Source organism: Passer domesticus, chromosome 6, assembly GCF_036417665.1.
Source record: "Passer domesticus isolate bPasDom1 chromosome 6, bPasDom1.hap1, whole genome shotgun sequence".
Taxonomy (NCBI): Eukaryota; Metazoa; Chordata; class Aves; order Passeriformes; family Passeridae; genus Passer; species Passer domesticus.
This window is the reverse complement of record NC_087479.1, coordinates 62,060,279-62,076,736: the sequence shown is the minus strand read 5'-3', so window position 1 is coordinate 62,076,736 and position 16,458 is coordinate 62,060,279. Positions and strand designations below refer to the sequence as shown.

The 16,458-nt window shown below is 39.5% G+C and overlaps 1 protein-coding gene and 1 long non-coding RNA gene across 13 annotated transcripts in view; both read left to right on the top strand.

Annotated features, from left to right (window-relative positions):
- Window positions 1-16,458, top strand: part of NAV2 (neuron navigator 2) — a 385,274-nt gene that overhangs the window by 310,490 nt on the left and 58,326 nt on the right. Inside the window, exon 1 of one of the 12 annotated variants that reach the window (XM_064426229.1) lies at window positions 15,461-15,873. The exons of the other annotated variants lie outside the window; for them this stretch is intronic. Within the exon in view, the coding sequence (XP_064282299.1) occupies window positions 15,776-15,873 (98 nt within the window). The 5' untranslated portion in view covers window positions 15,461-15,775. Of the gene's footprint in view, window positions 1-15,460; window positions 15,874-16,458 lie in introns of those variants that run through there. 12 annotated transcript variants of the gene reach the window in all.
- On the top strand, window positions 2,046-4,466 carry LOC135303937 (uncharacterized). The gene is made up of 3 exons (XR_010365357.1): window positions 2,046-2,279; window positions 3,591-3,658; window positions 4,014-4,466. It is a non-coding gene; the product is annotated as an uncharacterized LOC135303937 (long non-coding RNA).

The following is a 16,458-nucleotide window of genomic DNA, read 5'->3' as shown; positions in this document are numbered from 1 at the left end:
ATTGTATGAAGTGGCTTTCAAAATACTTTAGACATGTGGGAAATTAAGCTTGTATTCCAAGAGTAAACAAGATTGTAGATACAAAGAGTGCATTTTGAACTGTATCAGGGTCTTTGTGCTTTGCATGACAAACCGAAGAATGTGAAATGCTTGCTGACACAGAGCAGACTTTGTTATTTGGTTTTCCATGTCAAATGGCAAGAGAGTCAACACAGTCTCACAACTGACCTACATCAGTAACCTCTGAGTTTGGGATTTGGAGATTGAATAGATAAAACTAATAGCAGACAGCTGTCAGGCTTCCAAAGCAGAATTCCAGTTTGGGGCTGTTTGAAGAAGGTAGAAGCTCGTTGTGGCTGTAAAGCAAATTTCTAGACTGGTGATTTTTTTCAAATATTGTGTTTATTACTAAATATCTTATTACTGGAAAACCTAAACATTTGCCTTTTGATCTTAGCTTGTCTATCTGTGCTGTCTATAATTGTAAATTTCAATATTTATTTGTTTTTCCTCCTGCTATATAGCTATGTATTGTCTTGTGATTATAACAAAAGTTTATTAGTAGTTGCTTCCATGGTATTAGAAGTATTAATGTTAATAGCCAGCATCTAAGCTTCCTTTTTAGCAGATGAATGTTTCCTGTAATGGTATTGTTTAGAAAATTATATCAGAATTCTGAGTCCAAATGTAAGATGCATGTGTTTTCCTGCATGCTCTTCTGACCTTTGCTGGAGTTTTCTTTCTTTCTTTCTTTTCTTTTCTTCTTTTGTTTTTTTTGTTTTTTTTTTTTTTTTTTTTTTTTTTTTTTTGTTGTTGTTTTTTTTTTCTTTTTGTCTTGGTTTGAAAAGTCAGGTGTCTGCTAAGGAAGGCAGGAGGCTTTTTCTCTTGAATGGAAAATGTAAACCCCCTCCCTCTGAATTATTATCATTTTGAAAGGCGCTCTCAGACAAAGGTATGGGAGTCGTAGTAGTAGATCTTTATTAGGATTTTTTTTAAAAGGATAAAAATAAAAATGTAGTAATACAAAACAACACTGACAGAGTCAGAATATGACCTGACACCCTGTTGGTCATGGTGTTGGTAGCAGTTACATTAAATGGTGGCTGCCATCCTCCTGGAGTGACAGATTCTGTTGGAGCAGTGATCCTGTAGAAGGGTGTAGTTTTCTTCTGAAGGTCCAGTGATGATGTAGATGGGTCTGGGCTTCCTCTGGGAATGCAGTGGAAAAGAAAGCTGCTCCTCTAGGAATCTAGCGGGAAAAAGTTGCCTGTGGTGTTCCAAGTCTCAGATTACATCCAGGTAGGAATGCTTGGCTCCTCTTCCTGGGTGGAGCATCTCCCAATGGGTTGATGTAATTGTATCAGTCATGCAGTGAGAGACTCAATGACCCATTAACAGAAGATATTTTCTGGAGGGAGGATTGGTTGTGGAAGAGATAAAGAAAACTGTCCCACCTGTTTTTAACAGGTGTTCTAATTAGTGAAAGATAACTTCCCCACATCTAACAGATGGCGATAGAATACACACCCCCAGCCACATCTTGCATTGCAACATAAGTTCGTTCCTTCCTTCCGCCACTTCCTTCCGCCACTTCCTTCCGCCACTTCCTTCCGCCACTTCCTTCCGCCACTTCCTTCCGCCACTTCCTTCCGCCACTTCCTTCCGCCACTTCCTTCCGCCACTTCCTTCCGCCACTTCCTTCCGCCACTTCCTTCCGCCACTTCCTTCCGCCACTTCCTTCCTTCCTTCCTTCCGCCACTTCCTTCCTTCCTTCCTTCCTTCCTTCCTTCCTTCCTTCCTTCCTTCCTTCCTTCCTTCCTTCCTTCCTTCCTTCCTTCCTTCCTTCCTTCCTTCCTTCCTTCCTTCCTTCCTTCCTTCCTTCCTTCCTTCCTTCCTTCCTTCCTTCCTTCCTTCCTTCCTTCCTTCCTTCCTTCCTTCCTTCCTTCCTTCCTTCCTTCCTTCCTTCCTTCCTTCCTTCCTTCCTTCCTTCCTTCCTTCCTTCCCTCCCTCCCTCCCTCCCTCCCTCCCTCCCTCCCTCCCTCCCTCTCATTATTCCCATTTTTGTCCCCTCCAGTGAAGAGATTTCAAACACTGCAGGTGGGGTGAAGGGTCTCCATCAGTGAATTCATAATATCTGGATGCTTTGGTCCATTGCATATACATGGTCATGAGACTCCTAAATTGGACAATTAACTTAAATGTCTGAAGCTGGATGGTACTACTACCCTGGTATATCCACTAAATATCCACATCTGCAGCATAACAGAAGAAGCTCTACGGTATCCACAACTTTAAGCTCATATTGCAAAATTTCTGTATTTTGTAATTATCTCCTTCAGCTGTCCTGAATGGCAGCTCCTATGTTTTTAGAAGGTAATGAAGTAAGCAGGAGGTGCTTTTGGGCTTATTGATACCAAAGAAAGTAAAGGCATCCCTGACCTGGCACTTGTGAAAGCAGAAGATGTCTTCAGATAAAATGAAGGTTCCTTCCGTGTTTCCATGGCACTTCACAAAGAGGTGCACTCTTTTCCCCTTCTGCCATAGGCCTTATGTGCCATCTATAACTGGGTTTTCAAAGAGCAGGGAATGTCTCATTTCTCATGTATTTCCACAGACAGAAGTGAAGGGGATGGAGTGTATGGACCATGTGGGCTGAATGTCTGTGCCCCACGGAAGGAAATCCCCCCTCTGTGGAGCATTTTACCAGCTGGGGAGTGGAGAGACAGGGACAAAAGACTATAACTATTTGCTGCCCCAGGATTCTTGGAGCTGCTGCTTATGTCATGTCATTCCTTGGTGTCATGATAATTTCCTTGTTGTCCAACTAGATATTCCATACTGGGGGTCCATACACTTCTTATCTGTAGATCCTATCCTGCTTCTCTCAATTCCTCAGCTTCATCAAGACATAGGGATTTTTCAGAGTATGATAAGGTGACTTTGTGACCTTTTTATGACAGCTAATAAGATTCACAGTGACATTGAGACTCCACAGAACAAGCAGTAACTTTGCTCCTGATCTTTCTGCATTGAGCTCCAACATCCTGAGGCTTAAACTGCTCAGTGTTACACAGCTCCATGGGGCTTAAAAACACTCTGCTATTGTATAAACTGGCATTAAGGCTTCCATATAATGTTCTTAAGTTGCTTAAGTATATGCAGTTAAATGTACATGTGGCCAGGATAAATAATAGCACACTCTACAGTGGAAACACTTGGAGTGACATTGTGCTGCCACAGTAGTATTACGAGAAGGTGTGTAATTTGTTTTTATTAGTAAAAGTTTTTATTTTTTTTACATATTCTCACTATAAATAAAACATCTATTTTTTTTCAAAACAATTGCTGGAATTTGAGGCTAATTAATTGGATATAAGTGGCATTGGAATGTGTGAAACCTGTGTGCAGGGTTAGCACAGGGAGCCTCAGTAACCACCCCTTTGCCAGAGACTGTGTTTATGTGTGTCCAGGTATAGATGGTCAATAAGTAGCCAGGGAATAAATGCTAAATGTTGGAAGTCTGATTAGTGCCTGAGCAAAGTCCAAGGGCTGAGGCCAGCTCTTTTTAACAATATGTTATTTTTTTGTAGTTCCTTAACTTATAAAGGCTCAGCTCAGCAGCTACTGTGGAGTTACCATGTGCTCTCATCAGCCCCAAGTAATGTTTTAATATTTTTAATCTAATTTTAACTTTAAAGTTTATATTTTCTGATTATGTTGTTAGTTTAAATTAATTTTCAGGTATATCAACTAATTCATTCGTTCTGGTTTGAGGGAAATGAGCAAACCACTTTGAATATTCAAAAAGGTTTCATTCCCTCTTTCATGTTCATTGTCAAGGTTGATTTATTCTTGTTATGAAACTTGCAGCTAGAAACACTCTTCATAACATGACTTAATGCCTTAAACATTTCTTTGAAACCATTCATGTTATTTTATATCATCCGATATGCACATGCATAGTTTCATGTTTCGTTTGCATTTTTATTCAGAGACTTAATTTTTGTTTTCAGGGATATCTGAAACATAATATTGCATTTGCGGAACTGAAACTGTTTTGAATGCCGAAGGGATGAACAGAATACTATCAGGAAATGGCTGGAGAGGTATTTATAGGCAACTGTGTATCTGTGGAAAGAGATGAGAGGGAAAAGGAGAAGGAAGAATCACCAACATGAGCCTATGGAAAAGAAATATGAGTATACTGTGCCAGGTCAAGTTCACAGAGGTTACATTCACCCAAAAATTCCACTTAACCTGTGTTTTGGGACTGTGTGTATTCTCTGTCTATTCCTAGGGAGAGAATTTATTCATTTGTGCTTTGAGAGCATTTCTGAAGCAAAAGACTCATGAGAGAGATCAGGTGGTAGAAAGAAATCTGCATTTACAGATTTCTAGTGTCTTAAATGTGCATGCAAAGTAAAGACAGAAACTTTCTGAAATAAAAATTCTGATTTCAAACTGAAGTTTGTCTGTGAGTTTCATGCTCTTATTTCTGTTGAAATTCTTTGTTGGCTTCTATAACCACTGAGTCATTTCTTTAGTAATAGAAGTTAAAAGCCAAAATGCCATATGGCAACAAGAAGTTGCTTGTTACTCCGTTAGGCGTAAATGTGCTGGTGGCTTGACCACCAACACCCAGAGGGCAAAATCAGAGGTATCTTCCATGACTTAAAAGTTTTGGTCCCTTTCTGCTGTTACTTCTAACCCATTCTTGATTTTAGTGACATTCTCATTTCTCACATCATGTTTGTTTGTATGGGCTGACTTTACATCAGCTGTAGTGAGCTAAACATGTGACTGATAAAATAATCACTTTTCTGTGAGTCATACCATCTGTTTCCCTCTCTCCACCACCAATTCTGGTCGTTCTTTTCTGTGAGTTATTTTACCTTTCCTGCATCATCCTCTCTATGCCACCAGTTTGCTTTCCCTTGCAGTCATCCATCTCTTTCCAAACAATGCCTTGTGCTGTTGGCTGAGCTTTCATCACATCTACGTGTATCCTCCGCAAATTACTGCAGCCCAGCTTTGCCCATGAAATGTGTTTGAATCTTAAAGTTGCTCCTCACTTTGGGTAGATTCTTCTGTTATTTATTGACATCGGGCTCTGATTTCACCTCCAGATTTTAACACTCATAAAATGAGGGGTTTGCAATATATGGTGATGTGGTTGAATTTATTATGGCAATGTGTATGTTATCAAATCATTTAGGAACAAGGGATTATTTTAGAAATTAAAAAATGAGAGCGAAAGGTAACATGACTTGGCTAAGCAAGACTGGGTGAGATCATGGGAGGAGAATGAAACTTTCTTTGGACATTTTCAGGAACAGTAGTGAACTGTAGCTATAACTTTAGTAGGATGGATTTAAGGCAGACAAGAAGGACAGGGTGATCAGAAGAAAAGCCTCTGTGGACTTACTATCTTATAAACTAATCTCTGAAAACTCTCTTCTTTGTTTCTTTAACAATCTATTTGAACCAAAGCACACTCACACATTAGAGGGAAAGTGGAGGGAATAACCAAGAAGGGGTTTTCCCCTTCTTTGGGGAAAGAAACTTTGTTTATTTCTTTATTAATCTTGAAGGCAAGGGGTTTCTTCAGTTTCTTATGTGTGCCTGTTAAAATGCTAAATATGAGTGCCTTAATCTAATTAGTAATCCAGCTTTTTTGTGGGGGGAGGGCAGGATACACCTACTGACTTCTGTCCTTTCATCCTGTCTTCCCTTGTGTGGTTCAGTTCATTGAAGTCTCTAAACAAATATATCCAGTGACCACTCCTTAATTCTATAGGAATTCTCTGTAGGAATTCACTAAAACAGAGCTGTGTTTGTCAGTCCTAGTTTAAGTCTCTGATGGCAAAGTGAGCCACCGTTTCACAGCTCAGCCTTAACCAGATGGCCACACTCCACCAGTGTTGAAATAGGACAGAGAAACAAGAGGCTGGTTTAGAATTATTTCATTATTGCACATGGATAAGACAGAAAATGAGGGCTTGGGTTTTGTTCTTGTTTTTTGCTTACAAAGTACTGATGCAATTGAGGTCACAATGTATAATGTTTAGTTGAAGTCGCTTCTGTGCCTGACTGGAGCAAGGATCTCTGTTTTGGCTTCCTGTGTTAGGGTTGTTTCTGTAAGAATATTTCTCACTGTCTCTCCTGTCAAATTATTTGCTGGAAATAATAACCTAAGATACTGAAAGGTGTTGATTGGACTCTTGACTATTGTGGGGCTATCAGAACAGGAAGTGGGATGGAAAGAATTCAGGTTGAAGTCCTTGAACTCCCACATCTCCCCCAGCTAATTTAACTGTGAAAATTAACAGGGGTCCAAGGGAGTTGTCTTAGTGTTGTGAAGTCACATTTTTTCATAAACCAACAGGATATTTAATAAAATCCAAATTTCTCTAAAGCAGAGATATTTGCTGTAGCAGTAGCAGAGCTGACAGTTGGAAAGTTTTAGCTAAAAGCTTGCCAAACTAGAGGTAGTGTGATGGTGCCTTAAAGCCTCTTCTAAGCAAAATAAATTTCTGACAGGATTCTAGTCACTTCTGGACATTTCTGGTCACTTCTCAGCCGCATTTGTGCCACCACTGTGGTGTAAAGGTGTCTCTGATGAAGATAGGCTGAGGGAATTGTGGTTGTTCAGCCTGGAGAAGAAAAGGCTCCAGGGAGAACTGAGAGTCAGTCCCTTCAGTGCCTAAAGCAGCTACAGGAGAGGGACTTTGAAGAAGGACAAGGGGGAATGGCTTCACACCAACAGGGTTGGTTTAGAAGGGATATTTGGAGGAAATCCTTTACTGTGAAGGTGATGAGGCCCTGGCACAGGCTGTCAGTGTTCATCCCTGGAAGTGTTCAAGGCCAGGTTGGATGAGGCCCTAAGCAACCTGATCTACTGGAAGGTGGCCCTGCCCATGGCAATGGGGTTGGAACGAGATGATCTTTAAAGGCCCTTTGAACCCAAAGTGTTGTATGATTCTGTGCTGGTTCCATGAGTTATAGCTATTTATCACTGTACAGCAGTGAACCATCGCCTCCAGCAGGCCCAACATTCAGCTCCAGACTTTACATCTAAATTGGTATTCACTTTCCTTTTCTTTTTTTCCAGTTACTCTTCACATTCTTGGCTTCCCTTCATGTCTTACCCTCTCTGTTCTCCAGGGCCCTCCAGAACCAAATAAGTATTTTGTATTGTAGGCCAAGGTTTCTGAGGGAAAATCATGCCTTACATTGTAATGATTCTCATGGATTGCTCTGTTTTTAACCAGGACCAAAGTCAATCCTTAGGTTGGCGTGCAGCTTGGAAAATTTCAGGCCAAACATCTCAGATTTGGCAAAGTGATAAATAATTGAACTCATTCCCCTTGCTAATTAGTTCATTTCTGTAACACAGCCATCTCTGAAGCAGTGGGTGTAGCCTCTGAGAGAACAAACATACACCGTGAAGCCCAGCAGGGCTGGAGAAGGGATTACCGGGCCAGGAACAGTTTTGCAAATTTTTGCTCTCACAGAAGTGCGAGGAAAGGTTAAGGAGTCCTGCAGAGACCTTGGGAGGACTTCAGTGGGGTAGGGAGTGGAGCAGGGAAGCAATGCCGGCAGCAGTGAACTAGAGCTCTCAGCAGGCACGGCTGATGAAATGATCTAGTAAGCAAGCCTTGCTCACCTGCTGCTCACCCTGCAGTAGTAAAATTGTGTTTTCCTGTTACATTTCATGGCTGGGACGATTCAAAGGTTAAATTCTTCTGAAGTGGGATGGGAGGAGTAGGCATGATATTGGGAAAGTTTTATGACTTTGCACAGTTGAGCTTTTGTTTTATCACACTTTATTCCTTTAAAAAATATTAGAGAAAGAAGCCTAGGTGCTGCTTTAAACTTGTTATCTGTTCGGAATTAGATAATGTGGGTGAAGGGGTGGTTTGGGGCGGGAGGGGAGCGCGGCTCCGGGGAGAGGCTCCGCAGAGCTTGGAACTGCATCCGATGCTCCCGGGCAATTCAGCACACAAGACTTCCACCCCTAAAGAAAGGCACAGGAGGGAGGCTCCCGTTTTCTGTGCTGGTAATCAGCAGGAGGAGAGAAGAATGTGTAAACGAAGAAAGAAAAGATGGTGCCGTTGTGAACAGAGGAAGTCAGACCCCAGCAGGATGCCTGCTCGAGTTGCATCTCAATAAATAATAAGCGCTTGTTATGCTAATAGTCACTATTTCCAATGACATGATTTGCATAGAGATAATATGCATGTTAATTACGCTGTGCACATAGCCAGTAATGCACGTCTTTGGTCTTGTCTTCAGCATTTTCATGAGTAAAATGATGCAGCATGGAAATGAATATTCCAAAGTTTTCACGTGCAGATAAATAGCTGATAGAATAAAGAGCCAGACAGGCCTGAGATAAGCAGGAATACCAGGGGCAATTATGGAAGAAACCCAGGATTAGTGTCACTTCTGGCTCTGACAACATCTGTCCTTGCCTCTGGTTGTAAAGAGAACAAAATGAAACAAAAGGTTGCCTGATAATGCCATGAGGCATGATAATAATTAACCCCTTGTTGGTTAATTACTAGGTGCATGCTTGTGAACATTGCTGCGCCTTTTACTAGAGCACAGAATTTGGTAGTTTTATTCTGAGTTGGGGCAGGGGAACAAGCAGATGTGACCTGGCTCTTTAGAGAGAGGTGGGATGATGTGGGCAGAGTTACTCACTGGAAAAAATGCTTATTAGCGTTCCAGACTAAATATTTAACATCATTCATAAGGTATGTGAAAGATATATTTACCTGTTAGGAAACTGTAACAATATAATATAAAAGTTCATTACGCGGTTGATTTGTTAATTTTTCAGGTATCAGATAACGATGTCAGGCATCAGATAATCTGAGCCCTACAAGGCACAGGCGTTTGGAATTAGTTCCGTTTCAAAAGAAAACAGCTCTGTTTTCTGTTACATGCAGTAGCTCGCCATGTCAATATTCAGTTGTTATTTCCATCAGTTTTCCCCTGTCCTACTGCAATCTAAACGTGTGTATCTTCTGGTCAATAAGAGCAAGAGGCTTCATTGTTATGTTTATGTTTTCAAGAGTAGTGTTTTCTCTATATGTAAGTCATCTTTGAGCAATGGAACTGGTGGAGTAGTTAAAAAGTTGACCTTTTGCTAAAAGCAAGTCTGCCAGCTGAATTATTCTCCAGTCAAGCGTCTGTGAAGCTGGGTACTCTGAAATGCAGCTGATCTGAAGGACCATTCTCAGGTGATTTTCAGCTGCGATTTTGTTATGGCTTAGCTGAGGTCAGAAGTTCACCTGGGCAAGTTGTGATTACCACAGAGGTTTATGAGATAAGGAGTTTCATGGAGGACACACCTCTAATCAGCTGCAATTTTTAAATATTAGTTTAAATTTAGTGCCTTATCGTTTATGCTCGGCCTTTATTGCTGCTTACTTAAGAATTTCTATTTTGTTTCTAGAGCAAAGAGTCCATAAGTGTTGTCAGCATATTAAACAATACCCAAGAGCTAGGATAAATTTTGTTTAAAAGTATGCACTGGTTAGAGCTGCTGTCTTGTAGGTAAGTGGTTTGAGTCAGTTAATTTTGTGTTAGGAATATTATAAATCTAAAAAATCCTTAGTTTACATAACTAGGCACAGATAACAGTGGCAGGGAGGAAAAATGTCCAAAAGTTTGTATTTCATTATTTCATTACTGTGAATTTGGAAATGGCAAATTAGTCTATTTGATGGACAGAAGCAACAAAAAAATTTTAAAAAAACAATTCACATGAAAAAGCACATCCAAAAGAGTGGAAATACTTTGCAAGGTAACCTGAGATTGAAGTATGTGTTTTGGTTCAAATACAGTCTTTGGAACATCCTAGTGTTGGATGGGTGGAGTAGATCCTTTTGTTTTATAAGAAAAAACACAAATGGACTCTCAAAACTAAAGGAAAATAATATTTTGTTGAAGTTGAGAGTTTGTGTATGCAGTTGAAGTGTTTATATGGTTTGAATGTTTATAGACTCAGTGAGACAGGGGATTTGCAAACACTACAATGATGCTAGCTTGATGTAGTAGTGGTATTTTCATTAGAATAAATGAGTTTACTTTTCTAGTGGGATGTGCAAGCTTAAAAGCATCCACAGCAGCAATAAGCAGCTGTAAATTCAGAGACAACTCTAATTAAGGGACGGCTGAAGCAATTAAGATGGGTAAGCTCTATTGATCATAACTGAACATGATCCATACAGATGACAGCAGTGTTTTTACGGTGGGTGCCCTGACATGGTTAATGACTGCTATTGATTTAACAGTAATGATTTTAGTATTTTATTGGGGAGTGTGGGTAGGAAGGTTAAATCAAGTTTTGTAGGGCTTCTCAAAACCATACTTACAACCACTTGGAGAGCGGCTTGTTCAGTCAGAAATATCTAATTCTGTAGCTATCACACTTGGTGTATCCTTCTTGGGCCTGAATGCATCCTCTGACACAGAGCCCTCTACCTGCTGGCCAAAACAGAACCTGTAATTCAAATTTTCTCTCTTTCTGAGCTGTTCTCTACCTCATAGCTCCTAGATGATGATTTGGGTAGCTTCTTTCATACCTGTTTCTGTTCTCCACTCTATTGCTTGTTGATACAGACATGATGTTAGAAAGCTCAGAAAACAAACTGTAAATGAAATATGAACATCTGTCTTAGATTCACCCCAAAGCATTTTTTTCAGAGACCTGAGAAAAAGAATTCATGCCAGCTGCACAATATTTATAATTCCATTTGGTAGGGATCGAACTTAAAATCTTAATGGTTGCAGGAGACAGTTAAGTCTTAGAACATTGTAGCAGTTCTTGTTACTCCATTCACCAGTCTAGATTGCAAGAATTACATTTTTTTTCCCTAAGTGAGTGGCATGTGTGTTAAAATCGTGCTTGGTAGCATTATGGTCTTTGGAAAGAGCGCTGATTTCTGTAGTTTAGAGAAGGAGATAAAGAAAACTGCATTTAAAACAATGGGATTGATACATCATTCTTGCGTTTCAGCACGTTATCTGCACTTTAAGATCAGACTTTTGTCCATTTTATATTGACTGTTCTTACTAATGGGCTATTTGTCCTATATAATCTTAGTTGGGTTTGTTTGTTATAGCTGGAAATATTACCAAATCATAGATGCAAAAGCAAATGCATGTGTATATAGTTAATATGTTGATAATATTTCTCACTCAAGGAGTTTGAGACTTAGTAATGTGTTTAAATACAGAAACATTTTGGATCATCCAAGTATAAGCCCAGATTCAGCATTCATTTGGAATTCCTCTCAGATAAGAATATGCAAGCTAAATTGCTGTTCAGCACCCCCCATTTTTTTTATTTTCTCCAGTTCCCTGCCTTTTTTTCTTTTTAGAAAATGGCCACTGGTGTTTTTCACTCTGATGTGCTTATTCATTTGAAGTGGGCATAGTGAAAATTATGCCTCACAACTGTGTCAACACAAGTGCTCCGTGGAGGCTACTGGCTTTTTTTAAAACAATCTTTGAAGTACCTGTTAAAGTGTTATAAAGCCATTTTAATCATACATCACACACACACAAATAGTCTTTTCTTCTCCACCAGGCATGCATCTCACCTTCTTGGAGGAAGCTGGGGCATTCCTTAATGATTGCTCAGTGAAAAGCAGCTCCTTGGAGGGGGATCTAAGTCTATCTCATACTGTGCAATAATTATTAATATTACCCTATATTTGAGTTTTCTGGTCAAATTCACAGTCTCCTGGGGGTCAGAATCCCCTTTCCCCAGTTCCTCTGCATTACAATACATGCCCATGCAGCAGCACACACTGATGGTTTCTTTTTACTTTCTTCTGTGTGATACCATCTGAGTGATTTAAACAAAACCCCAAAGTATTCTACACTTCATGTGTTCACTTATAAAAATAAATAAATTCACACAGCACCACCATAATATAATTATCTGCTCTCAGGAAAGCCTGAGGCAACAGAGGGTTCTTCCGATTGAGATTTAAGGATGTGAGGAGTCTTTCAGAGCACGTGTCCCTGGTCAGTCTGCAAACTCAGTGCCTCTGAAGAATAAGAAGAATTAAAAATGAAGCTTCATTTTCCAGTCCTACTTTTCCTGTCTTCCAAGCTCCCTTTGGAACCTCACTTAAAACCCACGTGGTTGTAGCAGCTAGGGTTTCTTTTCTACCATACCTCCTCCTGAGAGTTTACGTTGCTGCCAGTGTTCCTCTATTTTAGGTAGAAATTGTTAATTAGGATTAACAATTATGCATGAGTTCAGTAAGTTGGGGCTTCTTTGTTGTTTTTGTTTGAAATTTTTTAAAAAATTATTTTAATGCGAAGGTCATTTGTTTAGGTAGTTACATAGAGTTTTAGCCCTGTAGTATCATGTATAAGAGTTGTAATGGTGCAACAGTGCTGCTGTAGTCCTGCTTTTATTTTCTCATGCAGATACTCAGTCAATGAAAGTACTCTAAAAAGGTGTATTTTTGTTCCATATGCTCTACTTCAAAGGATAGAAGTGTGTTCAAAAGCATGTTTGAGTCTGTTCAGAATATGTTTTAGTGTTACTAATGTTGGGGTTTTTTAATTTAAATTATCTTAATCTCCATTAGGAGGAAAGAAATGAAAAATAAATCTTAAAAAATTGGTGTTGAGATTATTTTAAGGCATTGGTTTACCCAGTGGTAATGTAGTCTCTTCCAGGCAAGATGTGGCAGATGCCTCATGCCACACATTATCTAGCAGGTTCCAGGGAGTGTAAAGTGGGATGTCTTTACAGCCTATGCTGTTTGTGTTACTTTTATAATTGTTCCAGTTATCAAATGCAGACATTTTATAAGGTCAAAATGGACTTTATAGGTCTCAGCTACTGAGGAACAAAAATAAAAAGGATTTGGTGTATTGCAATAAACGCACAATTTTCAGGCATTTAGGTGTTCTCCAGCGAAGTGTTTGAAATGCGGCAAGATTTGAGCTCCCTTAACGTAGAATGCAAACCTATAATTGTGGGTTTAGGCCTTCGTAAATAAAATAGAGTGAGGCATTTCTTCGGTAAGTTTGTGTTCTTCTGCAAGCAGATTTAGTTCAGTTCTGACCAGGATCACATTTGTGCCCGAGGTTAATGGAAATAGCACACAGGTGTGGGGGGAAGGAACAAGGGACAGGAGGTGCAGTGATTTTATGACACTGAATATTAGGACACTTTGCAGACTTTTCTAAGCAGCTGTTCTTTAGGTAAATTAATACATGGGGTCTCCTTACTTCTCCCCAACTTTAACTACCATAAAAGAACTTCAAGTAAAGCTGTTCACAACTTATCTCACCCCATTGCTATGTGAAGCTTCTAACACAAACGCTTTTGTACACTGCAGCCATAACACACTAATCTTCTGAACTTCCTGACCCATAAAACTGTGATTATTGCTACATGTTAAATTCATCTGGAAATGTCCCTCTGTATTTAGCGTTATGGGTATTACATTGCAAAACCCCTCCTTTGCACGGAAGGGAAGGACAATGGGGCTGTAGGTGGATGTTAGTATAGTGCTGTGCCTTAATATTGTGAATTTGGCTTTATTTGGAGCTGGTTATTCAACAGATGCAGTGTCCTGATTTTTTTTCCCCCTAGATTACAATTTCAGATTTGATTTTTTAAAAAAATTTAAGTGCTTCTGGTTTTTCTTACTTGCCATTAGCAGTGTGTCAGTTACTAATTTCCTGTACAACTGCACGGGCAGATAATTGAGAAACATCACTTGTGAGAGGAGGACAGGAAGGGTGTTAGGGATGAAAAGAAAGCTTTACTATTGCAGTTGTGATTCTTTTAAGTACCTCTCATATCTGAGAGTTATGTCTGCTCACTATTCAGCAATTGAAATAAAGAATGAAAAGTAGTTTGCAGGATTCTTTGATGAAGGGTAGCAGTTAAAATGCGCCAGAGGCAAAAAAGGAGTAATAACAGTCCACGAGGATCTTTTCCCTCTTTCTTTATGGATAATACTTAGCTTTCTTTTAAAAAAGCCATGTGATTCTTGTCTAATCTTCAGCAAAGATAGCGACCTCAGCAGCTTTGCGTTTGTACATCACAAGGGGGGTGGGTTGGCTGCTCTCTAAGGTGCAGATGAGCCAAAAAGCACCAGTCATGTTTCTACCTTTTTTTAACCATCAGACTAACATAATATAGTTAATCATCCAGCTGAAAAAAAAAATCTAAAAATTTTTAAAATTAAGTGAGCAGGCCTTTTTAATTTTGAACCACAAATGTTTGTGTTAAATGATGCTTTTCCCAAGCCACTTTTATTATTAACATTGTTCAAAATTGCAAGTTGTCACATCCACCAGCCTCTAAATTACCCGTCCTCTGTGTTGCCATAGTTACAAAGTAGCCACTAAAATACAGGCTCCAGTGTAAAAAGGCAAGCTCAGACTGCGACTCATTTATTTGAAGGTTTTGGCAGCAGAGTATCTCCACAAAGTCTTTGTTTTATAACCTTTGAATTCTTGCATTTTAACTCTTTCAACCAATGTTGCAGTGTTGTGCTAAAAGGTGTGTTTTATTTAAAACAAGGGTACTCAAGCTGAGTTAATAAATATATAATGGTGTAGTTGACTTCTCACTAGTCTTTCCACTCTTCTTCTTGGTTTTGGGCTGAATGATCCATGATTTTCTTGAGGTGAGGCTAAGGCAACAGTGTCATGTCCTTTCTATTGGCTCCATCCTAAAGGCTTCCCACCTCCTTTCCAGAAGAGGATCCCTTGCTGGGGATCTCTCTGGCAACAGAAATTTATCCTGGCACTACTCAGCTGGTGTGATTTCCCATATTAAAAAAAAAAATAAAATTAAAAATCCCATATGTTCGTTCTTCAGAATGCAGAGATCTTGGAAGAATCCTGACAGATAATATTTATATTAGACTAAAATAATAATTTTGAATGTTGACAACCAGATTTTTTTACCAACCTTATATTTATAAATAGCCATCTCTATTCTATTTGAAATAAGGGGAAGTAATAAGCCCCCCTTGCTCTACAGTGCTAAATAAAGAAGAGTCAGATTAATATTACATATCTTGTCTCAGTTTCTTAAGTTCTTAGCTGCAGATACCGGTGGCTAAATTGCTATTTTCTTTACCATTTTTATTGAAAATGTTTTTCTATACCACCACTCCCACCACCAAAAAAAAAAAAAAAGAAAAAAAAATTACCCGTATTCCAAATATTTTGTATTAAAACATTTAAAACATTTTAGGTATGTCTTCTGCGGCATTCACATAAAACAATACTTGCTTCAGCAGTCACATTGTTGAACTCCTCTACAGAAGCAGAGTGGCAAAAATGCTTTTAGAGGTTGTAGTCTTTCAGCTGAGATCAAACAGTGCCATTTAGTACCTCCAAGTGCAGGGCTGCGGACATGAGCTTTTACTTGGTGGGATACGGTACCTGATCTGGAAGCACCAGTCTGCCTGGTTACTGCCATCAGGTTACAGCTCTCACAGATAACCTAGTCCCAGCACAAAGTCTTGACCTTTCAGTTTTTCAGCACTTCAGAGGTTAACTTTGTTGAGGGATCAGATTTCTTTCCAGGGGAAGTTTCTGATGATCACCTTCTAGCTGGGTTTTACTTTCCAGTGTCTCTCAGAGCTGCTGACTCTGTGTGAAGGGCTCTCTTGGAAAACAACCTTGCTCCAACTTTTTTTCCAAGTCTCTTCCTTAGATAGTCAAGTTACAGGCTGGTTTATTTAAGGGGGAGGCATTGGATGGTAGCCTAATGAAGGTATCAACCTGCAAAATAAATCTGAGCCCCTTTCCTGGAATTCTTCATGGGCAGCAAGGTGGAGAAGTGCTTTGGCTGGGGAATATTGCAAGGTAAGAGATTTTCTGCACTTTTGAAAACACGGGAGTGTGTTGTGTTACACCTTTGAGTAAGGGGGTTTAGCTTTGCAAATACTGGTGGCAGTGGAAACACATTAGATGATGGATAAATCTGAGCAGCTTTTTCCCTGCAGTGTTTCTTTTCAATCTCTATATGCTGCATGAAATCAATACATTTTTAATAGATTGCAAATATTTGAATAACATGGTAGAAAATTTCCAATGTAAGGACTGACAGTTATTGCTGTGTTTGCTTTTTCTGGCTTAATTTTGTGATTCTGTGAAGTTTATTGATACTCAAAGGTTGCAGTCTAGCTGGCTATCTTTCCACTAGTGTTGCAGGCTTTTAGCCTCAGAAAACTATGGAGCTTTGTTATATTTTAGCACTGTAAGTCTGGTTTCTGTGCAAAGGAGGAGCCTCTGTGGGAATGAGCTCACGCTGCAAGGAAACAAAGGCGTGTGTGAGTCTGTTTCAGGCCAGATTCCAGCCCAGAGTGCACTTGCCTTTTAGTACATAATATCCAGTTCTTATTCTCACTCCTGGGCAAATTTCTGGTGGCTTCCTGATTTGTCTGAGTA